Source organism: Sphaeroforma arctica (assembly GCF_001186125.1).
Source record: "Sphaeroforma arctica JP610 unplaced genomic scaffold supercont1.131, whole genome shotgun sequence".
NCBI lineage: Eukaryota > Ichthyosporea > Ichthyophonida > Sphaeroforma > Sphaeroforma arctica.
This window is the reverse complement of record NW_014040427.1, coordinates 106,300-128,863: the sequence shown is the minus strand read 5'-3', so window position 1 is coordinate 128,863 and position 22,564 is coordinate 106,300. Positions and strand designations below refer to the sequence as shown.

The window sequence follows — 22,564 nt, the reverse complement described above, 5'->3', positions numbered from 1 at the left end:
TATATGTATTCAAATACATATCATCTTATCACAAAAGCGCGTCACTGCACCTTTTTCTCTTTTGGGGCCTTCTTGCACCTAAATATGGTTCGAGTCAGGCGTGTCTGAAGTCTGAAGTCTGAAGTCTGAACAAGGGCGCTGCTGCCGCGTCATCACATTTTCTTAGAATATCACGTAATCATATAGATGTCAAAACAGAATACATAAATGATTTTTCATTTTTAGATATGTACGACATACAAAATATATGGTATATTTAGATGGTGGTTATACCGCTATCTCCGATAAAACTTATATAGATTCCCGCGAACATCGGTTACTGCGACCAGTTGATTGTACAGTGTCCCTAATACTTAGAGCCAGCTCAAGATATAAGACTTAACCTACAGTACACATACTCACAGTGTAAGTTATTCACGTAGTACGTCCAATTGGTCCATCGAATATGTTGAGAGCAACGAGATTAGGGCGCGTGCGCGTGTGTCGGACCGCAATGGTGTGTAGACGATTCACGTCTTCTGGCACAACTAAGAACAATGCGCCGAGTTTGACTGAGATCAAGATGGTTGAGCCGGATTTTGGATTCATCCAATTGCACGATGTTGTCTATCCTGGCAAGATGATGACCTTGCATGTATTCGAGCCAAGGTGGGTTTCCGATACTTGTACGTAGGGAGTGGGTTGATGTATGTTGCGATTTGATACATATTGGTGCATTGATCTGTTTTCCGATGTCCGATGGTTCAGCTCTCTATTTCAGTCGTGTCAAGTTGCCCTGAAAGCCGGGCTATTATATAAGAATCCTCTTTTAGTCACGAGCTTACTCTTGTATTCGATAGGCATGAAGATCTGTATTTATTTATAGATTGTGCACACTTTCGTAGTATATGTTTGGTCGTTCTCTTCTGTGCACACTTTCGTATTATTATATGTTGGGTCGTTCTCTTTCTTGGTATGCACGTCTAGTTTTGATTTGATTATTGCACATGTCAAGTATGTCCAGTGGTGATCTATTGCTGACTTTGATGACCTCAGTAAAAATCAATGTCTTAAACCCAATTCTGGGCAAAATTGAATAACTATTCATATTTTCATAACTGAGAATGAATATGGTGATATGATGTACTGTGAATGGGCATATATTCCCGTGTGTGCTGAGAACGTTCACATGAATAGACCTTGGAAGTTTGTATAATATCTAAACAATACTGCTGGAAATATAGTGTTGTATGTGGTTTTCAATTCCTTATAGTTATTCACTGCTTGTAGTATTGTCAGAGGTCTGCTTACATACTTGAATGGCCACACACATTTCTTTTGTTTAGTCTATTTCGTTCTTCTTTTCCTACTTTATGATGTGCACAAGCAGTAGCGATTGAGTCTACAAATACACTCTAGGTGTTGGCGCTGAGTTCGCGCTTGGATTAGCTGTGATGCTCGCATCTTTCGGCGCTTTACAAAACAAAGCCATACTTTTTTCTTCCGCTCCAAATGACCTCTGGCAGATTTGGTTTTATCAATGTCTTGGTTTGTGCTTACATGAACTTATTATATTTCTGTATTCATACAGGAATACGACTTGTTATCATTCTACATTCATTCAGGTATATAACTTTTTATCTTTCTACATTCACACAGGTATATGAAAATGATATTCGAGGCGCAGAAGTACAATGACGGTATGTTCGGATATGCAGGGGTGAATGTTATGAAGATCAAAGAATTGCGAGCCAGCCAGTGGGCGGATAAGGACCGAGGAAACGACGCGGAAGAAGATGACACACGCGACGCTGTAGTGAAAGGGACAGTTTTAAATGCCGACACAAGTGAAAGTGAAGTAGATGCAAAGGCTGATAAGGAGACCAATGAGAAAGACTCGTCGGAAACGACCGAGCAGCTCAAAGATACAGACATCGATACAACAGGCAACAAACAAGGCCAGTACAAAGTTATACAAGTCTCGCGAGATGAAACCCCCGATTCTAAGGGGTCTGATATAGGGTCTACTCGTAGTACTAAAGTCGGTATAGACAATCCGAACGTCAATGGATTTTTGAAGGGCGACAACGGAGATAGCTTTGGGCTACAGTCGACGCCTCTCCCAATGGCCGAATCGCCAGATAAGGGCAGAGGTGTGTTGCCTTTCTGTGTGTGCATTCTGCTGTTGTGTGTGTATTTTTTTGTTGTGTGTGTGTATTTTGTTGTTGTGTGTGTGGATTGATGTCTGCTTTTAGTGGTGCTATTGCTCGTACTGAAGGGGCCGTGTCTGTCATTGGCTGTGAGTTTCTTAGTTCTCTCAGCACTCGTGAGTGTACGTACATCCTTCGGGTAATTCTTCTCCATGCATCCTGTGTGCAGCTCTTCTGGGAATGATGAAGTGGTTAGTTGCTATATGGGGCATCTGTGTGCTATCCTGCTGTGTCTGTCTACGTACGTTGTGTGTGTTGTGTGGCATGCGGGTGCATTTGCTTTATACAGAATCGGTTCACGCGCTTTTGGGACGCATCTCTGTCACCGGTTGATTGAGCAAGTGTGGGCGTAAACGATATCGTCACGACTGTCGTCAATGATCAAACCCCCTTCTTTCTTGAGGGAGTGTCATACATAATCGATTGGTGTCTGTTGGTGAGGTTGTATGAACAGACCCTGAACCGCTGCAGTACTCGTTGGTTAACTTAACTACAGCCACTGTGACAAGTAGATAGACAATCAAGAAGCCACTCTGGCTCTCGTGAAAGACCTTCATATCCGTATGCTGTGCATGCTATGTTATTCGCTTTATTCGTGTTGGTTAAGGCTTGAATTTCGGTAGCAGTGCTCCATGGAAAGGAACACAAAGCGTCCTGCAGTGACATTCTGTGTGAAACCTTTCGTGATTTCCGCCCCATGTCATGGCACTAATCTTCCCCCTCTAATGTTGATCAGTTTCAAACAAACGAACACGGCAATGGGAGAAGAATGTGATTGCGCGTTATGTGAAGGCCACTTCCTATGCTGAAAAGGCTGTCAGTGTGGACAAGGTCGCCTCGTTTGCCAATCAGCTACGCGACTATGAATGGGGTGCTGAGCGCGAACAGCCACAGTGGCTGTGTTATGATGTAGGGGTGCTTATGCAGATTAAGCAGATACAGGTGTGTCTTGTGCAGTGGCTGTGTTATGACGTAGGGGTGCTTATGCAGATTAAGCATATACAGGTGTGCCTTGTGCTAGTAGTGTGTATGTAGTGATGTATGGGTATCTGTGTGACAGCCACAGTGGCTGTGTTATGATGTAGGGGTGCTTATGCAGATTAAGCAGATATAGGTGTGTCGTGTGTTGGTAGTGTGTGTGTATTGATGTATGGGTATCTGTGTGACAGCCACAGTGGCTGTGTTATGATGTTGGGGTACTTATGCAGATGAAGCAGATACAGGTGTATTTGGGTGTTGGTAGTGTGTGTGTAGTGATGTATATGTATCCGTGTGGACGTTGCACCCGTTGCGTAGTGTTCATTTGCACTGGGTGATGAGCACCCAAGAAGGTACTGGCACTGTGGCTGTGCTACGATGTATGTCACTATATAGATTAGGTGAATACACTTGTGTGGTTCTGAATTGTGGAAGCGCTCGTATACGTGAGAGTTTGGACGAGGGTGGCGGGATCAAGCCAATGAAGGGTTTATGTTTGCGTGATTGCATACGATATTTGACTTTTGTGTGCTGAGAGCGTTTACCTGCTTACTTCCTCCGCCTCGTGAGTGCATCGGTTGTGTACATGTGTCCGGGCGTTCGTATATACATATGTATGTGTTTGTGCATAATGGTATGTATGCTTATGATGTTTCACCTAGTGTTGTGGTGTACGGGGCATAGGAAGCTTTCGCATAGTGCGGAAGCATTCAATCGCTTGTGTGTTGTGAGTATACTTGTATGTAGTAAGTATACATGTGGGTGATTCACTATTCTGTTAAGGCATCTTCCAAATAGTGTGTAGCTATGCTTCTACAGATTAGCATCACATTCCTCGTTCGTCAACCGGCACTGCCAGGGACAGATAAACTATATAGCGTCGTCACATGGCCTATAGTAGTTTGTATGTCCTCTAGTAGTTTGTTATAATGCGGTACTACATCGCTATGACTTATGTTATCCAAATAGACTTTTATATCTTTTAACGTCTATGAGCACAATTGCCAAAACTCGTTGAGATTTCACCTGATGATGCAGGCGATATATTCACGCTCATACCATCTGGTGCTATACTTCTGCTTGCCTATCGTACCTGGTTATAGTAGACTATACCTGATCTCTGTGTGGTGTCTGTGCAGGCCGAGGTGGGTATGCTTGCCACTGAGTGTGCACTAGTTTTAAATGAGTTATCAACAACTATCCTCTGTATCTGATCACGTTTACCGTTCGCGTACTACCTCAGCCCATTCCAAACACGGAAACACTGCTTGTGCTTTGTGAATGCATTATGCGCGTGCACATCACCGACAAGGCTCCCACGACCTCGGGCTTTTGGCAGGCGAAGGTCAAGGCAATACCCGATAACAAGAAGATAGATGAGGTATGGTTGTTGAGTGTAGTTTGGACACGCACTGTGTACTTGCATTGGCATGCAGGCGTACACTAGGTGGTAGTATCATCCAGTTGGCTGTGATAATGTAGACGTTTAGTTACGTCCCGAAGGCATTGTACGTCTATGGAAAGTATCAGCTTTCCTTCAGATTTCTTGTTATAGTCTACATAGTTGTATGCGCGTACATGATGAAGCTTTATGGTTTATGCATTAAATAGCACCGGAAGAGATATCTGATTTGGATTAGATGGTATTGCGTGCTATTCCCATACATCCCACCTGGTTACACTCTTTTTATCCACACTAGAATATACCCGCACTTGATCTGTTTGACAGATACCTGGCTATAGCATGAGTCCTAATCAGCCAGATGCGTGTCTATATCTACGTATACTATGTATATCTACATACTCGTGCGCATCCTAACCCGTGTCTGGTGTCTCTTTCACCTGACACAGGACTCGATACTCTCAACCGACACACCCGAACGGCCGTTGAAGAGCCACTGTGAAGGCAACTTGCTTCCCAACGCGCCCATGGCCAATTTCTCGGATGACAGTCTTAGGAACGAATCAGATATAGTAAGCGACTCCGAGAGATACTGATGTGTTGGTCTGATTGGAGATAGTTTAATTATATAGCACGGGCAGACGTATGGGTTAAGCCTGTCTAGTATATCACTCGTGTGCAGATACACCCTCTTGTCACGTGTTGCGCTGTATTTGTGTGAAGGTGTTATGTTCAACTATTGTTGAGCGCTTGGATAGCCTAAAGTGAGTGCATATAGAGTGAGATTGAAGCTGTGTATGTCCCATTGGATCAGAGTGCCATCCCTTATGATTGAGAGCTTATTAGCCCATGTCTATTCTGCCCTCTCTGCGGCCCAATCGGGCTGTGTATATAGCCCTAGTGGCCTATATGATCCTGATCCGTTGAGCATAGGATTGGTGCTCACATTCCTATTTGTGAAGTACTTTCTATTCTCTTTCCTGCAATATGTATTTGCGTGTCGTATGGAAGATGGCAACCAGACCAACGCCGCGAAAATCATGGTACATACTATTAGGAGTGTCTGTAACCCTGCTGGTATTGCCTGGTATTAGCATCAAGACACATCAGTTGTCTAAACTTTAATACATTTTCCACACCCTTGCGCAGAAGTATTCATCCCATCTGGTTCACGAGGTGACGCATCTGATCTATACCAACCTGTTAGCAAACAGTCACCATCTGGTATGTCCTGCTCGGCTTGAAATACTTGCTCGTGTGTGTGTGTGTGTGTATAATACTTGCTCGTGTGTGTGTGTGTGGGTGTATGTGTTCGTACGTGTGTGTATGTGTGCGTATGTTTATGTTCGTACATGTGCTATATACTGCATCTGATCTACACCAACTTGTTAGCAAACTGTCATCATCTGGTATGTCTTGCTCCACTTGAAATGCTTGCTCGTGTGTGTGTGTTCGTACGTGTGCTATATAACGCATCTGATCCACACCAACCTGTTTATGAATAGTCACCCTCTGGTATGTCGTGCTCGCGTGTGTGTGTACGTGTACGTACTTCTACTAAATATATATGATTTCAAACATTTGGAGCTGGCGTGCAGGAGTGCCTCAGTTGATAGGACAGTACTTATCCAGCGATGCTCGTTATAGTAACATCTGCCGTTATGCATGCGAGACTTGGTCATACAGTATATATATATATGTATATATATATATATATATATATATTTAAAAGCATTCGCAAATGTTCACGCATGACACTGTAATGCATTTTTTTTATGTCGTATTGATGTCTATCCTAATCATTCGCATATATTCGCGTATGCGAAGGATGTCGTATAAGTCGGTTTTCTCACACACTGTTTCTGTTTGTCGTTGCCAATAGCAACACAGATACTCCGTGGGCGTGATCAAGGCCCTAGAAGAGCTTCGGCAAGTGCTTGATACTGAAGACCCCACCAAACCACCGACGATGGAGAACACGTTTGTTAACAGCTGGATTTATAAGGATAGGGATGTCGAGAGGACCAAGTATGTGTCCTGAGTGTCACAGTTGACACTACTCGTACTTTTGAGTGTTGGATTTACTACTACTTGTACTTCTGAGTCTTTCTTGTACATATACCGGTTGTTGCGGACACCACTTGGATACATTGGGCGTTCGGACATGCTTGTGTACATATTATGTTTAGTCCTCCGATACCGCGGCAAATTTGGCGATTTGCCGATCAGCCGCTAACACAATCCCAGTTCTATTCAGATCATCCCGGTCTATTTACGAGATAGCTGCCCCCCATATATATATCTAATTATATTACACCATCCCACCTGACTCCTGGTCCCGCTTCATCCCGCTATTCCGCAGAGCTGAGATTGTGAGTCGTGTGGCGTGGTTCATAGCCAACGTGGTAAGTGAGACCAAACGCTTGAACTCCGTCAACAAGCAGGCAATTCTCGAGTGCACTGACCCCATCACTCGGCTGGAGATGGTCAAGGATGTGTTATCAAGAGGTGTGTGTGTGTTATGTAAAGACTTGTATGGCCATGTTGGGAGATCAAGAGGGGTTTGAGTTGCTATTTGACGTTTGTCTGTCGGGTGGCTGCGTTTTCTTGGTATCTCAGTGCCTCTTATTCAGTTGAAAAGGGATTTATGTATTGCCTGCTCATCGAATTGCTCTCTGTAAGCAGTCCTTGTGCTGATTGTGTACCGAACTTTTAGTATAAATGCGTCTGTGTATGCGTAGCTGCCCGCTCGTTTGAAAATGTCTCGTTACTACTTGACTGCACCTGGATTTCATAGTTTGGGACTCTAGTTCTTGATTCGGTCTTGGTAATCGTAAGATAATACGTAATTAGATTCTGACTTATCGGCTTTGTAATTGTATGGAAACATGTATCTATTCCGGGTTTTGTCCGTATTCTCGGACCCTTGTGTGCCTATCTCACGACATTCGATTGAAAAAAATTGCATTCGTGTAAGCCTAGGCGGAGGTGGGGAATCGGCCTATACTCATCATATCTACCATGTGCCCATTGATAGAAATTGGAGCGGGAGCCGCTGAGAGGGCGAAGACTGACGATTCATGAGCTCTCTCTGAGTTGTGATGACTCAGCCGAAAGCGCGAAGACTGACGATTCGTGAACTCTCGCTGACTTGTGATGACTCATCGATGAGTCATCTTTCCAGCGCTACTTGATTGTGTCACTGTGCAGACTGACAGGCACACACACTCACACGTGGCCGTCCTACAACACGCAACGGAGCACATCACACCACACGTTACCATACCACACGTTACCACACCACAAGTGTCAACATGGATGGTTTCTCGATAGCCCGGATAAGATCCAATGGAATGTACGTGTTGCAGCGGTGATTCCCCCGCTTATTGAAGTTTGATTCAGTCGTGGCACGAGGCACTACGCACATCAATGTAGAGGCTTGATGGAGATGTACAACCCTTGGTCGCAGCCGTCGTGTGCGACTGTGTTGTTCACCTGCGCAGTTATATATGAAGAATGAGGTTAAGCGGCCTATAGTGTTACTATGGTGTGGTATTCCGGGGTATGAGAAATCAGCTTATGGATGAGGTGTTTCCCCGTGGATTATAACCAGTTCCATTCCTGTTTCTGAAATGGCTCCTATGGTCCCCTGTTATGCGTCCCGTTGAGTTATCGTCATCAGTGGTGTGCGATACGGCCCTCATGCCCAGCGATATCGTGAGAGAATTTCGGTACATGTTGTTTCGTGCTCTTACAAGTTCTTCATAGGTGGTGGCGGCATGGTAACACACCGGTATATTATACCTGATTGACGGAAACTGACTGCCCTGAGCCAAACATCCACATACGGCTGTTCAGCAGCGATTGCAACCGAGTTAGACGGACTGCCCGGAAGTAGGCAGTCTTTGCAGCCTCGACAGTGCTGGCACATGACGTGGATAATCCAGGTGAACGATACCACATGGCTGGGGCTACAGGATAGCCTTACCTTAGCTGACTGGAGAAGTGTTAGTCGTTTTGTTATATGCGAACTACGCACAGTGCATGCGGGTTGGCGAAGCAGATTTGTATGCAAAACACTGGTCTGTAACTGACAACAAACGTATCGGCCCGTATTAGACCACATAATGCTTATCTGGGAATATAGTCGGTGTACGCTATTAGCTTCGCAACGCTCATTCTCATACCTGGTCGCTTATTTTAACGCTAGAACCCATACCTCAAGGCATTTGGAAAAAGAAGAAAGCCTATGCTTTATCGATCTAGTATGTGTCCGCAGGATATTCCGCGCTGCCGAACTAGACGACGTCCCTTTTCCGGGCCACGTTTATAGATCGCGTACGATCGTGATGAATTATGAATATCAAATAAACCTCAAATAGAAGAGGCTTGCAGTGCCAGCCCTATTTTGACAATAAATTACGTCCTTACTTTAACGTTCTTTTCTATTTTTGAACTCTATGTTTGTGCGGATATTTTGAAACACTCAACTCTCGAAAGATTTGATCAATGTTATAGCACAAAGTCCCACTCTGTTATTCCGAATCTAATAAATCTCGGCGGATATTCACATTGCTTTGATCTTTATATTGTATCACTGTATATTGATATTACCGTCTGCTCATCCTGCTTTCAAGAATCCCCCGATATTCATGAGAAGAGAAACAAAAAACTAGATAGCAACCGAACCGGCCATTTGAATTGCAGGTGATGTTCATTGATAATGTCTCCAAGTACAGTTTTGCTAGGTATTGTATTATGCCTAGGCATAGACAGAAGTAATCCCCCACTATCCACAACAGCAGTCATTCCGGGTCAAGAATCTATAAATACCTCGCTGAAAGCAGTTGTTGTATATTCTCCCATGTTCATGTGAGACTCCCTTTCTATTCCTTTCGATTGCTATACATTTAGAAGAATAGGCTTTATCGCACATATGTATGTGTGCAACGGCGGTTTTTGATGTCTTTGGCACACACTCTGCCTGTAGAGTCAAGCATGGCCAAATGATACTGTCCAGTACGAGTGTTAGTATAGAAGAGACACCAGGTACACGTACCTACAATAAGCTTACATTCCCAGCATGCTCTCTTTCTAATTCAGACACAAGACACACGCTTCACACATAAGTGACATTCGGCTCGAGAGACCCTGCCATCGATTATACATGATGGCGAGGCGTGCTCTTTGTGTACTGACCCTTTCCCATGCACATGAAACCGAGTACCTGCATGGGCGATTCCTGGCCTTCAAAGTTACGCTTAAACGTAGTAGGTCCGATGGTAGGTAAGTAATGATCGTCAAGCATAACCTTAGCAGTCACACTTGACCCAAACTCTAATTTGCTCAGAAATTCAGGAAATGAGCCATTCTTCGCCAAATTTGCTCGCGATTTGCCAGTGCGTGTTTTTTTTCTTCTCCGAGCTTATCACGACACCCTTACGATCGACGAAATAGATCTTAGGTGCGTCTTTGTAGCCGGATTCGTTCGATTCGGGATTAGGTAGACTGTTTTTGACCACCTGCACTCGTATGACTTTTTCTAGAGGGAGGTGTTTTGGAATATCAAGGGCTTCAAACGTCGACGCAATAGGCACAGTAGACTCACGAGGCAATTCGTTCTTGCACAGTGGGCAACTGTTACTGGACTGCAACCACCGACGTACACACTTCTGGTGGAATGTATCAGCACAAGGTAGTTTAACGGAGACATGCTTCGTGTCGTGGTCTTTGCAGATATGGCACTCACGTATGGTAGGTATGGTAGGAAGGAGGGGGATAACATCAGGATTGGAAGCATTTCCTCTGAGGCATCCGATGTGATTGCCATCTATGCCTATCGTTTCATCATTCGACTCTACATCTGAGTACTCGTTATCTGAGTCAGTTGCGTGAAAGTGATCATTTGTTAAGCCATCAAGAGACCAGGCGGAAGGGCCATACATAAACGACTCGACTTCAATGCTGGCAGCCTTCATCCGCGCCCTCTCCGATACGTACAGAGGCGTCTCCATCGCGGCCTTAAAACGCTGGAGTATCTCGGCCATACTTTCGTTGAGCTCCATATCCAGAACAATGTCTGTGACAACCAGGATCTCATGTATGGAGACGCTGCCAGTAGTGTACACGTGGTCTACCAACAACTCGGTCATATTAGTGCTCAGGAATACTGGGTCTTCGTCAGCCGAGAACAGAATATCCACTAACTGCCACGCTATGCTGTCGTGCCGGCCCTGTTGAAGAAGGTATTTTAGAATCCGGAAGCGTTTCCTATACAAGCTGTGTCTGCGGATTATATCGCCTGTGACTCGATTCAAGACCTTCGCGGCCTGAGTCACCTCATCTTTCGGAATCATGTTCATGCTTGCAGACCTTTTACGGAAGTGTCTAATGATAAGCAAATCAAAACAAACGAACACGACTGTACTTGAACCTCATGTAAATATGATATATATATAAATGTACGTTCATATATACATAACCCCATACATATGATTCAGACATGTATATGTACACACATACATATGTGAATATACGTTCATACTGCCCATTGTCACAGGCAGCTGTCCTGTGCAGCAGTGTGTTACAGTCACTGCTTTGTTGAATGTTGAGGCATTTCGACTTTCGTGTCGTGTGACGTGTCGTCACTCGCCTGCTGACCAATGAGATTTAAATTTGTTTATGACACAACTTTGACGCGCCAGTTTTGTCTATCTTGGGTTTTGTACAGATTGCTACAATATAAAATAAAACAATTTGGGTTTTTCTAAATATAGCCTCCAATAAATTAGAATAAAATAGTCGGTCTTCGAAGTTTGAACATTTGTGTGTGCGTGAGTGGCTGTGTGTGTGGCCTTTCGCACGTATATGTTTGTGTTGTCTGATTTAGAAGGCTATGGTTGTGTGGCGTGTGCAATTAGTACTCTTTCCTCGAGGCTACTTGAAATACACCCCTTCTGCATTCTGTAGATTCCTGCGTTCCAACTTCTTAGCTTGTCATGTGGAGATGAGCAAATATACAAAATACTCAACACTGACATACACCCACATTCAGATGTAGAACCAGATTTATTTGCAGAAAGCATCTATATACGTTTTTGTTTCCAATCACCGGCCGGTGTGTTTCTATTCATTTTAGGTACTATGGTATCCACGGTACCATTATGTACTCCTAAACTCTGCAGGTATTGTGAAATCGAGTATAGTATTTACTATATCTGAGAGCAAGTCCCCTACGATGGCCATACATAGTGATTATGTGACAGTGGACGTTTTTGAAATGTAGCCGCTCTCTACGCAATCTCCCTAAACAACCAACAGATGATTGAATGATAGCCATCGAGACGCGCCATTTTAGATGTATGATTGAGTCGTAGTAGCGAACATCTGGGGAAATAGGACTCGTATTAGTACTAATAAAGTACCAACTTTGCATTTGGTGACACATAGCCTCAGTACTGTACACGCTATTCAAAGCTTCGTGGATGGCGCTGTTTCAAGCCTTCATTTTCGCTATCGCCAATAGTATAAACGTTTAGCTACCATTGTGTGCATTTATCATTCTATTCCAGCTCTTAAACATACTTGGATCTCTTGAGGTAGTGTGCTGCAACATCGGAGCATGCATAACAACCACAGGTATATGCGCACAGTCGTTGACTATCGATTGATCAGTACCACTATATAGTACAACGCAGAAATGTAGGGATCCGGTTAATGTATCACAAAGACTTTTCTAAGCATAGGACATACCAGTATACTATCCGCCGCACATCAAATTGTGCAATCGTCGATCCAACAAAGATCATATTCTGCCGCTAAATTTTTTTTTAATGAATTTATAAAAGTTTGTTTCGACAACAGCGTGCAGTTGAGTGGGTGGAGTGGTGTGGGAGAGGATTTATATTTACATCGAATAGAATACAGCTATGGATCTCTTAGAAATATGTATTTAGAAACGCTTTCTTTTCTTAACGGAAAATAAGATGTGTGAATTCATGAGTCTGTCCAGCTATCCACGAGATGCAGAAGGCTATCCGTTCACTTATTTTTGTTGTTTTCATAGCGTTCTAGTCAGTTCTACCAGAGAGATGACCAGTACAATGTAAATATGTGTTTATTTTTGTATCTACATTTATACATATGTATTTACTGTCTATTTTAGAAGGCTGTGAGTACAATACTGCCGTACATGTATAAGTACATGTTATTTTTTTAAATACAAGTATATGTAGTCTTTGAAATTTATTCAGAAGGCTATGGGAGAATCTGATATGTGTAATATTTTAAAAATACATAATACATATATTGGTGTTTGTTTGTTTGTTCTTTTTTTTTTTTTAAACCACCATCTGCAATTGTTCCTCCCGCCAAAACTCATTTGTTCTTTAGCCACAGAATTCCAAATATAGAAAACCGTGGCGGATGGGCCACTCCATTTTTTTTTAAATCCAGTCTACCTCGCCAGTCTTTCGATTATTCATTGAGGAATGTCAATCTGTAGAATACCACTAATAAACTAAATTTAGAATTAGTTTACGTCTTTCAGACAGTAATTACTGCATGAGGTATAACTGCATATGCAATTAGTTGTCTGAAATCGAAACTGGATTTCGAATTTTGGAAAACTAGTCGCTTTATTATTATTTACCGGGGTATCAATGTATCATACATTATAAACTCAGCCAATCATCTCTACTGATTCGGATTTTTATTTTTTATATTTTTAAATTACCAAATCGTGGACCGGTGCAGCACTGCCGAGTCTCGAAGTGAGTAACTAAGTGGTCTGTCGGTGATTGTGCTTCTGTGTAAACTGTAAACGTATCTGTAATCTGACTAAACTGTGTACACACATAATCAATATCATATCATTGTGGTTCAAAGTAAACGGTGATATTCTGAATTAAAAATTATAAACGATTGTGAGGTGATGCCTGATGTAAAAGTTTTATTTGTTTTTTGGATAATAGTGGTAGTTAGGTCTATTCACGTCCACATACGCGTACACTTATCCCCACACGCACACGCACACACACCTTGATTGAAAATTGATAGTACCTATTAGCATTGAAAGAACAGATACAGTATTCACTATGGCGTCACCAGCTTTTGATAACGATTCCTTCCACGAGGACAAAACAAATAATGTATACACTTCAGGCGAAAAGCTGCAATACAAGGATGAATTCTGGGTATGTACAGAGCTGTGACTTGCTCTCACCTGCATTCGTGTTAGATACAGCCCTTATATGGCAATATTACAATGCATGTTTACAGGCTAATATGGGTTATACTAAAGTGCATTAGAACGGAGACAAATGTCGCTGTGTAAAGGTTTGATGCGGTGAAACGAACCTGTTCTGCTAGATACTTATGCGCTGTATCTTCGTTCCCAGATAGTCCTTATTTTCTCCACTATTGTTTATATGCTAAATTGCCAAGATGTGACTTGTGACGCTATTTGAGTCCGAGTACCAGTGCAAGTGTTGCGTTGCACGTAGCTTCCAATAGTATTAGCTTGCCTTTGTAATATTTCACTCTTTTTAACGCGCTTTGTATACGCCTAGACATACACAGAAGAACGCTTCAGCACTCAATAGCCATGAAACATAACCAGTGTGCATGGTTATGTTGCATATACTTGTTACCAATCAGGTTTTGTTTACCACCTTCGTTAGTGATCCCTCTCGTCGTGGCAGTTGTGCTTAATGGGAGGTAGTCTATATGCATTGTTTTGACAACAACCAGTCTACTGTCGTATGGCGCTTGGTACAGACTCATCTGTCTATGTCGCGCGCCTTACGTACCCTCGACCCCACCTGCATTCAACTACGTTTGTAGCACACCCATATGTGTATATATACATAGGTGAACTTATGCTTATTAACATGTAATATGCACTCAACGCTTGCGGTCACAGGGGGAGACTGGTGGTGAAACCAGTGGGCCCTACAAAGGATTTACGGTCCTTTCCAAGCGAGCCACCGATGCCAAGTCTATGATGACTGTATTTGCGGATGTCATTGCCACCCGATGTGAGATTGAGTATGTTGTTGTTGTGTACAATGTGGAGTGCTTTGCTGAGTAATCTGATGTTGTTTTACGCTCTAATCGCATTTGAATTTCGTACCGAACGTCTCATTATTGTACGTCGAGACATTTTCCTTTACCTGCATACTACACACCCTCACACTGTAGCTATTTGTACAACATGTAGTTAATCATAGTACAATCACATTATGTGTATAGACATTGATTGGCTGCCGTTTGATATTCGAATAGTGTGGGTTTATATCTAAAGCATGTTAACTATCTATCTTTATATATATATATATATATATAATGTAGTCTTATAGTCGTACGTGAATATACAAAAAATACTGCATCTGTGTATACACGGTAGTTAAATAGTACGTACGTAAAGATGTTACTATATCACGTTATATATATATATGTGTGTGTGTGTGTGTGTGTGATAACTACTCGTCTGTGTATACGTAGTCATATAGTGCGTACGTAAATATACAACAAAAAACCCAATAGAACACCGTACACTTGCGTGTGGCTACGTTAGATATGCACCAATTGTGTGTGTATAGACTACGTTGTTTCCAATGATTTGGGTGTATATATTGTTCCATCCGCGTGCGTGGAAGTTTTAGTAGCAACGTTGTCGATTGCCTGCTCAACCAGGCGCAGAGCCAATCCTGTGGGCGCCACAGCAGTCGATCACATGTTTGTAGTCAGACATCGTCTAACAATCCGATTGTGTGGGGCAGTTCTATTGTAGGTGGTCATAGCGGCTGGGATATCTACCATGCCGTCTCGCTCGCACATTACACCTATATCCTCTGCATATAGAAGTGCCCACCAGTAGTTTGATCGCCTGATTGTGTGATGGTGTGGCGGGGCATTTGTTGGTACTGAGGTGATATAGTACGCGCGTGCCTGGATAGAGTTGTGGGTGACTCGCGTTGCTGCTTCTACTTGTTGGATGGGTGGACCGTATGCTTTCTTTCGAACGGTAGCCAAGAGCACCAAAAGCCTTGCCGCGGATATATGGATATGTCCTACCACATCATATCCCATATCATCATACATAGTTGCCAATGTATATAACAGTTGGAATATTCACTGTACACATCAGTAATATGCAAAATATACATATGCACTTTCTCATATACATACACATGCATGTACATACATAATCACACACATGTGTGTGTTTGCAAGAAAAAAAGTATATATATTCATATGACCGGCATATAATCATATCCTGTGTGCTTTGATTGTACAATACTGATCATCTTTACCCTGGTTTCGTTTGCCGATCTCAGGAAGACATACGGACAAGCCCTGGTGCGTCTATCCGATCACGCAATAAAGACAAACAAGGACAAGCACGGAACGATGTACTTTGCGTTCGAGAACACTATGAAGGGCATGAAGACTACTGGCCAGCAGCACGTGGATCTTGGCACACAGGTGAGATTTACCATAGCATATGATATATATATATGTGTGTGTGTGTGTATCAGTATATACATGTATATCTTGTGTCCGCGTGTGTATATATGTATATGTTAAGAGAGCTCTATATGTATTTTAAGTGCCCACTGTCTGTGACTAGTATGCGCCTGCAAATGTTGTGCATATTAAGGAATGCTTATAACTTCGGATTTTATATATCGTCATGAAGGCAGCTTGGTTCTTAGTGCATATTATGCATGTCTCTGTCGCGTTTGTGTGTGCTTGTTATATACGAGGTGGCAGTATGCATACCATGGTCTGTCGCGAGTTTAAAGCGGATAGTGATAATTATCGACAGTGGCATTCATTTGTGTTGAGATGTGTGTTGGTCTCCAGCATGGATGGCTGTGATGTGTCCTGATACCCATTCGCCCCTAAATAAGGCCAAATTACCGGCAATGTATACTCACTCCCATGTATGACTTACACTCCCAAAAAAATGCCACAGATGAGTAAGGTACTGGGCGCACACTTCAAGGACTTCAACTCGGACTCCAAGGCGCACAGAAAACAGCAAGTCAAACACCTCACAAACCTGCACACGCAACGTGAGAAGGTCTACGCCAGCCTAGTCAAGACCAAGGCCGCATACAACGTCAAGTGCCAAGAGCGAGAAACGCTCGAGGACCAATACAAACGCGCCAAGGATGCGGGCGCACACACGCCTGAGGAGACTAAGGTGAGGCTGGTTGTGGGTGGTGGATGTGTGTACGTAGTACTACATGCAAGTGCGTGCATGCTGCATTCGTCTGCTGTCCTTGTGCTTGTTTCTGTGTGTGTTTGTTTATGCGTTATGTGTGCGCGTGTTGGTTTATGCGTGTCTCTGCGTGTATTGGTTTATGCGCGTCTCTGCGTGTATTGGTTTATGCGTGATGCGTGTATGATTGCCACGGCGCCCTCCGGATTCACTTCTTTTAGATGACATGGAGTTTGTTGATTAATTGAATTGTAGAGGGTGGTTTGAGATTAACCGAATATATATTTATATATACTTTTATACACATATATATATATCTATAAATATATATGACAGTTCGTGTATGCTAAACATTACTGTCCCCTTGGACATGTACGCTATATGTCACATGTGTATATCTTTTTGCTGATAAGAGCCGTTTATCGCATATTGGACCATGCATTGATGTGTGCTGAAGCCTGGATACCCCGTAGGTCCAGGGTGTGTGCACTCTAGTTGTTGAATCGGTGCCCCTGTGGTATTAGCGTACAAGACACTTCGTGCGGCTTAGAATGTGCAGATAGTTCTATTTGTATCTAGGGTATGCATGTAATAGCTTGGATTTTTGTGCGTGTATGAGTACGTATTTATGTATGTATGTATATGTATTTTACTCCTGAATGCATCGATCCTTTCTATCTTATCTTCCTCAGGCACTAGACAAGCTACGTGATAAGCTATACAAAGCACGTACACAGGCGGAGAGGTCTGAGTTCCAATACAAGCAGGCCGTCAGTACCGTAGAGGGTGTCCGTTTGGAGTGGGAGAAGGAGTTTGAATCCATTGCCGGGCAGCTACAGGTATGGGTGTTCGTATCGGTGGATTCATATGTGAAGAGTGGTGGTGTGTCTATTCACGAATGTGCGCAGATGTTTGTATGGCTGTGTGAGTGTGGCTGCGTTGCTTTGTACATATGAGTACGTTTTAAGAAGTTTTGTGCGGGGTTAGGGTATGGGTTCGTGCCTGCCTGTTGCTCCCTTGACAGGTGTTGATCTGAGTGTACGCTGAACTACTCTCATTAGGCCCTATTCAAGGCGCACTGGATATTCGTCAATGTATCGTACGCAGCAATCTGGCATGAATGTATTATATACAGCCATCCGACATGTCCAGCAAGAGCTTGGACGCTACGACAATCTATGGCAGGCATATGTGTTTAACATATGCAAACTCAGTGACATTTCGTAGAATGCGCTGATGGCAAATCGTCTATCCATCGCTCACAGACATTCTGTGTGGACACTAATTTAATTGCCGTTACAAAACTACTTTAATTGCTGTTATGCAACTCAGTGGTACTGTTCTCTGCATGCGCAATCTCTCTGCCATAAACACGCTCATTTCATTTATTTAGATATAATATTTATAACTGTATGTATGTATGTACGTGTTTATGTATGTATGTATATATAGATAGTAGTATGCGGCTTCTCGGTGGGGTATCGCGTCATTTCGGACGATAAATGCCAATCACAGCACTGTAGAAAATTATAGTGGAACCATCACTTTAGGATATACCAAGCTCAACCATGCAAATAGCAATACTCTAAAACAAGCACATCCCATCACTCACTCACTCACTCATATCACTCACACATCACTCACATTCACATCACATCACTCACTCACTCACACATATCACTCACACATCACGTCACGTCACATTACATCACTCACTCACTCACACCACACAGGAGATTGAAGAACAAAGAATCCAGAACGTGCGCCAGGACTTCTGGGTCATGGCGAACCTGCAGTCCATCTGCGCCGTAGCCGACGACAACGCCGCTGAGATGATCCGGGAGGCGGTCACTCATGTGGACTGGGAGTCTGACATCCAGGAGTTTGTGCGCAACAACCGAACGGGCAACGTACGCCCACACCAGCTGGACTTTGTGCAGTATCAGTACAAGGAGAGTATCCTGCGTAATATGTCGATCTCGTCCACAGCCACCAGCGGCACCTATTCGAGTGCTTATGCGCCACCCAGCCGAGCCGGTTCGGTCAACACCGTGCCCGGTATGTGGGCAAGGATGTGTGCGTGTTTGAAGGGCTTTATGTGTGTGTGTGTGTTGATGGAATGCTGGCGTTTTCATGTGTGCGTGTTTGATGGGCTGTATGTGTTATATACTTGTGCTTTGTGTGCATTCTTTATGGTGCAGTCCATATCGTAATCTCCCGATATCTGCATCGTGTTTGTAGTTACTATACTCTCATCACGACCCGTAGAATCGAATACAGTACTCTGCACGAACCCTCGTGTGTGGGACATTTATATTTGCCAGTTGCAGTGTTTTAATACCACCGTTCACCCCAACAACAAACCACAACACCACTCTTGCCACTGTCACTCCACTCGCTCTCAACAGAGGAAGCCAGTTCGGAGACTGCGCCCGACTACAGCGCAGCCACCACTGCGAAGACCAACGGCGTCGGTGAAGCTTGTAAGTGTGTGCATACTTTGGGTTCAATGCTGTAAGTGTGCACTGTATGTATATATATATATAAACAATTTCTAGATAGTTGCCATCCGTTGAACTGTAGTGTATTTGGCAGGTTCTACTAGCGAGTCCTCTGTTGTCATTGGCTTGGGTTAGAAATTCGTATAGTTTGGGATCGATCTAATGAAGCTACCGGTATTGTTCCCCCACAGATATCGTCATCTACGAATATAACGCGCAAGGAGAAGAAGAATTAGACCTCAAAGAAGGAGATGAGGTCGTAGTTACGGACACGATCGAGGACCCCTGGTACATGGGCACGCTCAACGGCAAGAGTGGCATGGTGTATAAGGAGTACCTGGAGAAAAAGAACTAGATACAGATATCGGAGTAGATATATATACGCAAAGGCATGTCGGGAGTAGGCAAGGAATGGCGGGAGCGAAAGAAGTATGCGCACCTCGGATAGGCACATATTTGCACATACATTTACGTAAGTCGTGAATTAGTGTTATAGATTACTTATTGACCGGATATGAAGCTGTAGTAGCTGAAACAGCCTCTTGTCGAGTAGCGAAGACCACGATAGGCCAGCTACCGTCTTGCACACTCACATGTGATGTGTTGTGGTGTGTAACCACAAAATGTACAGTATGGACTCCGCCGTTGCGTTGCACTATTGTAGCCCTACGATAGGAAGGGGCAGGAGTCTCAATAAAGCGCATACATACATACCTCTATAATCTAGTAGCTATTTATTAATGTATCTTGGATGTTTCTCTACCTAACGTTATGTTGTCTACTGCCTTGGCAGCAATAGTAAAATGTGGCAAACGCTGAGATGTTTTGCGTCTTGCTGTAAGTCGTCCTAGTTAGTATGTACAATTGGCTATAATAACAGCGATAAATGTTTCTACAAAATTGATATGGTTGGGATTGCGCTATTTGTCGATCGGCGCATGGTACATGCTTGAAGAGAAGAGTTCTATAGATGTTATAAGAGCAGAGTCCCAAAGTATTGCTCGCTCGTTGTTTAAAGTAGTAGCTGGACCTTGGCTGCGAAGGCTAATGAATTCGATCATTAGTTGGAAATGTGCCATCGTGAGTATTGCAATCTGTTATTGGTGTCCAAATATCTTAGTATTTTTCTCCACGAATGAACCATGTGACATCTCCTTTAGATACTATAGATAACTCGGCTCCACAGCGTATGAGTTCGTTGGAACTGAGCTATGTCCTCCACCGTGCGACGTGCGTCGACAACACCGACCGCTCAGTGTATTGGCCACCACTTGTGAACATTCAGTAAATTTGGTCCTTCAGTCAGTCTGGACTCAGGAGTTTCTGACTCTCTCTGGGATTCTGGCCTGAAAGATTGACAGATTGTATTTGTTTACAATTTTGTGTAAATGAACCGTCGCGTACTCCCGTTTTTATAGGCTTGAAATTTAAACTGACCATACATAGCGGCATAACCTACATAAGCTTTCTTGTACATAAGATGAAAATAAAATTGGTCTCGGCTCAAGTCTCAGACTCAGACAGATTCGGACACTAGACTCCAGAGTGAGACTCAGTCAAATACATATCTCGAGTATGAAATAAGATAATATCAAAATACGTTTGTTTTTTTTTGGTCCTTTTTTATACAGGTGTTGTTATATAAATTACACAATTGACGTAAAGAATGTTTATATGTACATTTAAATACTTTTGTTTCTATTCAAAACATGTCAGCAAACATTTTTGAGCCTGATCCAACATTTGTCCGTGTGCCCGATATCGGCACTCGAACTGGGCAATGTCCCTCGTGTGGTATATCTAAGCCGTCGAAGGTGAGATACTGCTTCAACTGTTATGACCGTGCTGGGGGGATTTCCAACCAGCGCGAGTGTGTCACTTGTCAAAAGTATAGTTACCAACCCGAATACAATGCATACGACTGGGCATCAAATGCACCAGCTTCATGCACCTACTGTGTGCCTGCCACCGGCGCTACGAACACGCGAAGTGGAGCTGCTAGCAACCGCTGCGAATGCTCTGGATGCCGGATTAAGCTTGTCTGTGGCATGCTTCAGTCCAGGTGAGTGGAAGGTGGACCTTTCCCTTTCCATTTACAGCGGTCAGCGGTCACAACGCGCATAGCATTCACAGCCTTCACAGCCTTCACAGCCTTCCGAACGGTTTGAGGCAGTGCCGAATGAATGCGAGAGACGTCAAACTACTGCAACTTGCTACAGATATCCCGGGGGAGTTGTGCTCTGTTACGCCTGCGAACCGCCACAAAGATGTCTAGAACAATTGCAAAGTATGTTGTCGCGTAATTCTGGAATGACAACTTTGCAAATACACGAGCAGATTACCGCCGCCATTCTAGGATCGTTAGAAAGTGAGGAGATGCGGGGAGTAATCATGAGTACCGAACGCTTCGATTTCATGTATGAGCGCGAAGGATGCGATCGTATTTCCGGCAATATAGTGGAATGTGCATCACTTAACCAATGTTTCTTGGGTGGAGTATTTTCAGGCGGACGTGAGGTGCTGTTGTGTACTATATGTCATAATGACTTGAGTGTGCAAGTAGACAGTCCGGGTGACGTTGGCCTCGGGATCGGTTTGTTCTCGTACGCTGTAGCTCCTATCATTGATAGACTCCGCAATGGAGCCCTGGCGTGCTTCCAGCTGGAGGCATGTAAGCACTACTTCCATCCTAAGTGTTTGCTACATATGTTCTGCAGTACGAAGAGGGTAAGTGTCCCACTTGCAGGGCATCAATATCTAAGATGGAGGCTTGATTTGAGTAGGAGTCGAGTAAAGAGTATGTATCTAAAAAAGAATCTCTCATAGTCACAACCACGTAATAGACGCAGTCAATTAGTTTATCTCTAGATGGGCTTTCCACGCATGAACACGTATTTGAAATGATGGATGGAAATGTCAATTAAAAAACTCCCGGATAGTAGTAACCAGTGAAGAACAAGATGATGGTAAAATAAGAAGTGCGACTATTAGAACGTATTTAGTAGCCGGTGGGCGCTCCCATACGAGTCCTAATTTTTTTTGTCATCACAAAGATATTTATATCATACATACATTGATATTTAGCAACTATGTACATACTTCATATGATTTTTCATTACAAAAATTAGTATGTACATACAGTAGTTTACTTCTATATATGTATATATATATATATATATATGTATGTATATTTATGTGTGTGTGTGTGTGTGTGTGTGTGTGTGTGTGTGTGTGTGTGTGTGTGTGTGTGTGTGTATATATATAT

The 22,564-nt window shown here is 43.3% G+C and overlaps 5 protein-coding genes across 5 annotated transcripts; 4 read left to right on the top strand and 1 right to left on the bottom strand.

Moving 5' to 3' along the window:
- Window positions 1-272: 272 nt before the first annotated feature.
- SARC_02814 (hypothetical protein) lies at window positions 273-9,000 on the top strand. The gene is made up of 9 exons (XM_014303421.1): window positions 273-648; window positions 1,639-2,132; window positions 2,926-3,131; window positions 4,411-4,548; window positions 5,019-5,141; window positions 5,719-5,793; window positions 6,452-6,597; window positions 6,932-7,077; window positions 7,607-9,000. The coding sequence occupies exons 1-9, from the start codon at window positions 446-448 to the stop codon at window positions 7,651-7,653; spliced, it is 1,578 nt and encodes a 525-aa protein (XP_014158896.1). The 5' UTR covers window positions 273-445; the 3' UTR covers window positions 7,654-9,000.
- A 923-nt stretch (window positions 9,001-9,923) lies between these two features.
- On the bottom strand, window positions 9,924-10,931 carry SARC_02813 (hypothetical protein; the record flags this gene model as incomplete). Its single annotated transcript, XM_014303420.1, has 1 exon — window positions 9,924-10,931. The coding sequence occupies one exon, from the start codon at window positions 10,929-10,931 to the stop codon at window positions 9,924-9,926; it is 1,008 nt and encodes a 335-aa protein (XP_014158895.1).
- Window positions 10,932-13,429: 2,498 nt separating this feature from the next.
- SARC_02812 (hypothetical protein) lies at window positions 13,430-20,021 on the top strand. Its single transcript, XM_014303419.1, has 8 exons — window positions 13,430-13,763; window positions 14,492-14,616; window positions 15,909-16,056; window positions 16,550-16,780; window positions 17,491-17,637; window positions 18,532-18,856; window positions 19,207-19,281; window positions 19,491-20,021. The coding sequence occupies exons 1-8, from the start codon at window positions 13,665-13,667 to the stop codon at window positions 19,652-19,654; spliced, it is 1,314 nt and encodes a 437-aa protein (XP_014158894.1). The 5' UTR covers window positions 13,430-13,664; the 3' UTR covers window positions 19,655-20,021.
- A 1,114-nt stretch (window positions 20,022-21,135) lies between these two features.
- On the top strand, window positions 21,136-21,574 carry SARC_02811 (hypothetical protein; the record flags this gene model as incomplete). Its single annotated transcript, XM_014303418.1, has 2 exons — window positions 21,136-21,361; window positions 21,399-21,574. The coding sequence occupies 2 exons, from the start codon at window positions 21,136-21,138 to the stop codon at window positions 21,572-21,574; spliced, it is 402 nt and encodes a 133-aa protein (XP_014158893.1).
- A 14-nt stretch (window positions 21,575-21,588) lies between these two features.
- Window positions 21,589-22,030, top strand: SARC_02810 (hypothetical protein; the record flags this gene model as incomplete). The annotated part of the gene is made up of 2 exons (XM_014303417.1): window positions 21,589-21,970; window positions 22,017-22,030. 2 exons carry the CDS (start codon window positions 21,589-21,591, stop codon window positions 22,028-22,030), a joined length of 396 nt encoding a protein of 131 aa, XP_014158892.1.
- Between the last annotated feature and the right edge of the window lie 534 nt (window positions 22,031-22,564).

What these genes read in the sequence shown, in the direction of transcription:
- SARC_02814 (XM_014303421.1), top strand. Translation starts at nt 446, where the DNA reads ATGTTGAGAGCAACGAGATTAGGGCGCGTGCGCGTGTGTCGGACCGCA. An exon ending in TGCAGATTAAGCAGATACAG is followed by an intron (nt 3,132 to 4,410) that starts GTGTGTCTTGTG and finishes GTACTACCTCAG; the next exon opens with CCCATTCCAAACACGGAAAC. An exon ending in TTAGGAACGAATCAGATATA is followed by an intron (nt 5,142 to 5,718) that starts GTAAGCGACTCC and finishes ACCCTTGCGCAG; the next exon opens with AAGTATTCATCCCATCTGGT.
- SARC_02812 (XM_014303419.1), top strand. Translation starts at nt 13,665, where the DNA reads ATGGCGTCACCAGCTTTTGATAACGATTCCTTCCACGAGGACAAAACA. An exon ending in AATACAAGGATGAATTCTGG is followed by an intron (nt 13,764 to 14,491) that starts GTATGTACAGAG and finishes TTGCGGTCACAG; the next exon opens with GGGGAGACTGGTGGTGAAAC. An exon ending in GCCACCCGATGTGAGATTGA is followed by an intron (nt 14,617 to 15,908) that starts GTATGTTGTTGT and finishes TGCCGATCTCAG; the next exon opens with GAAGACATACGGACAAGCCC.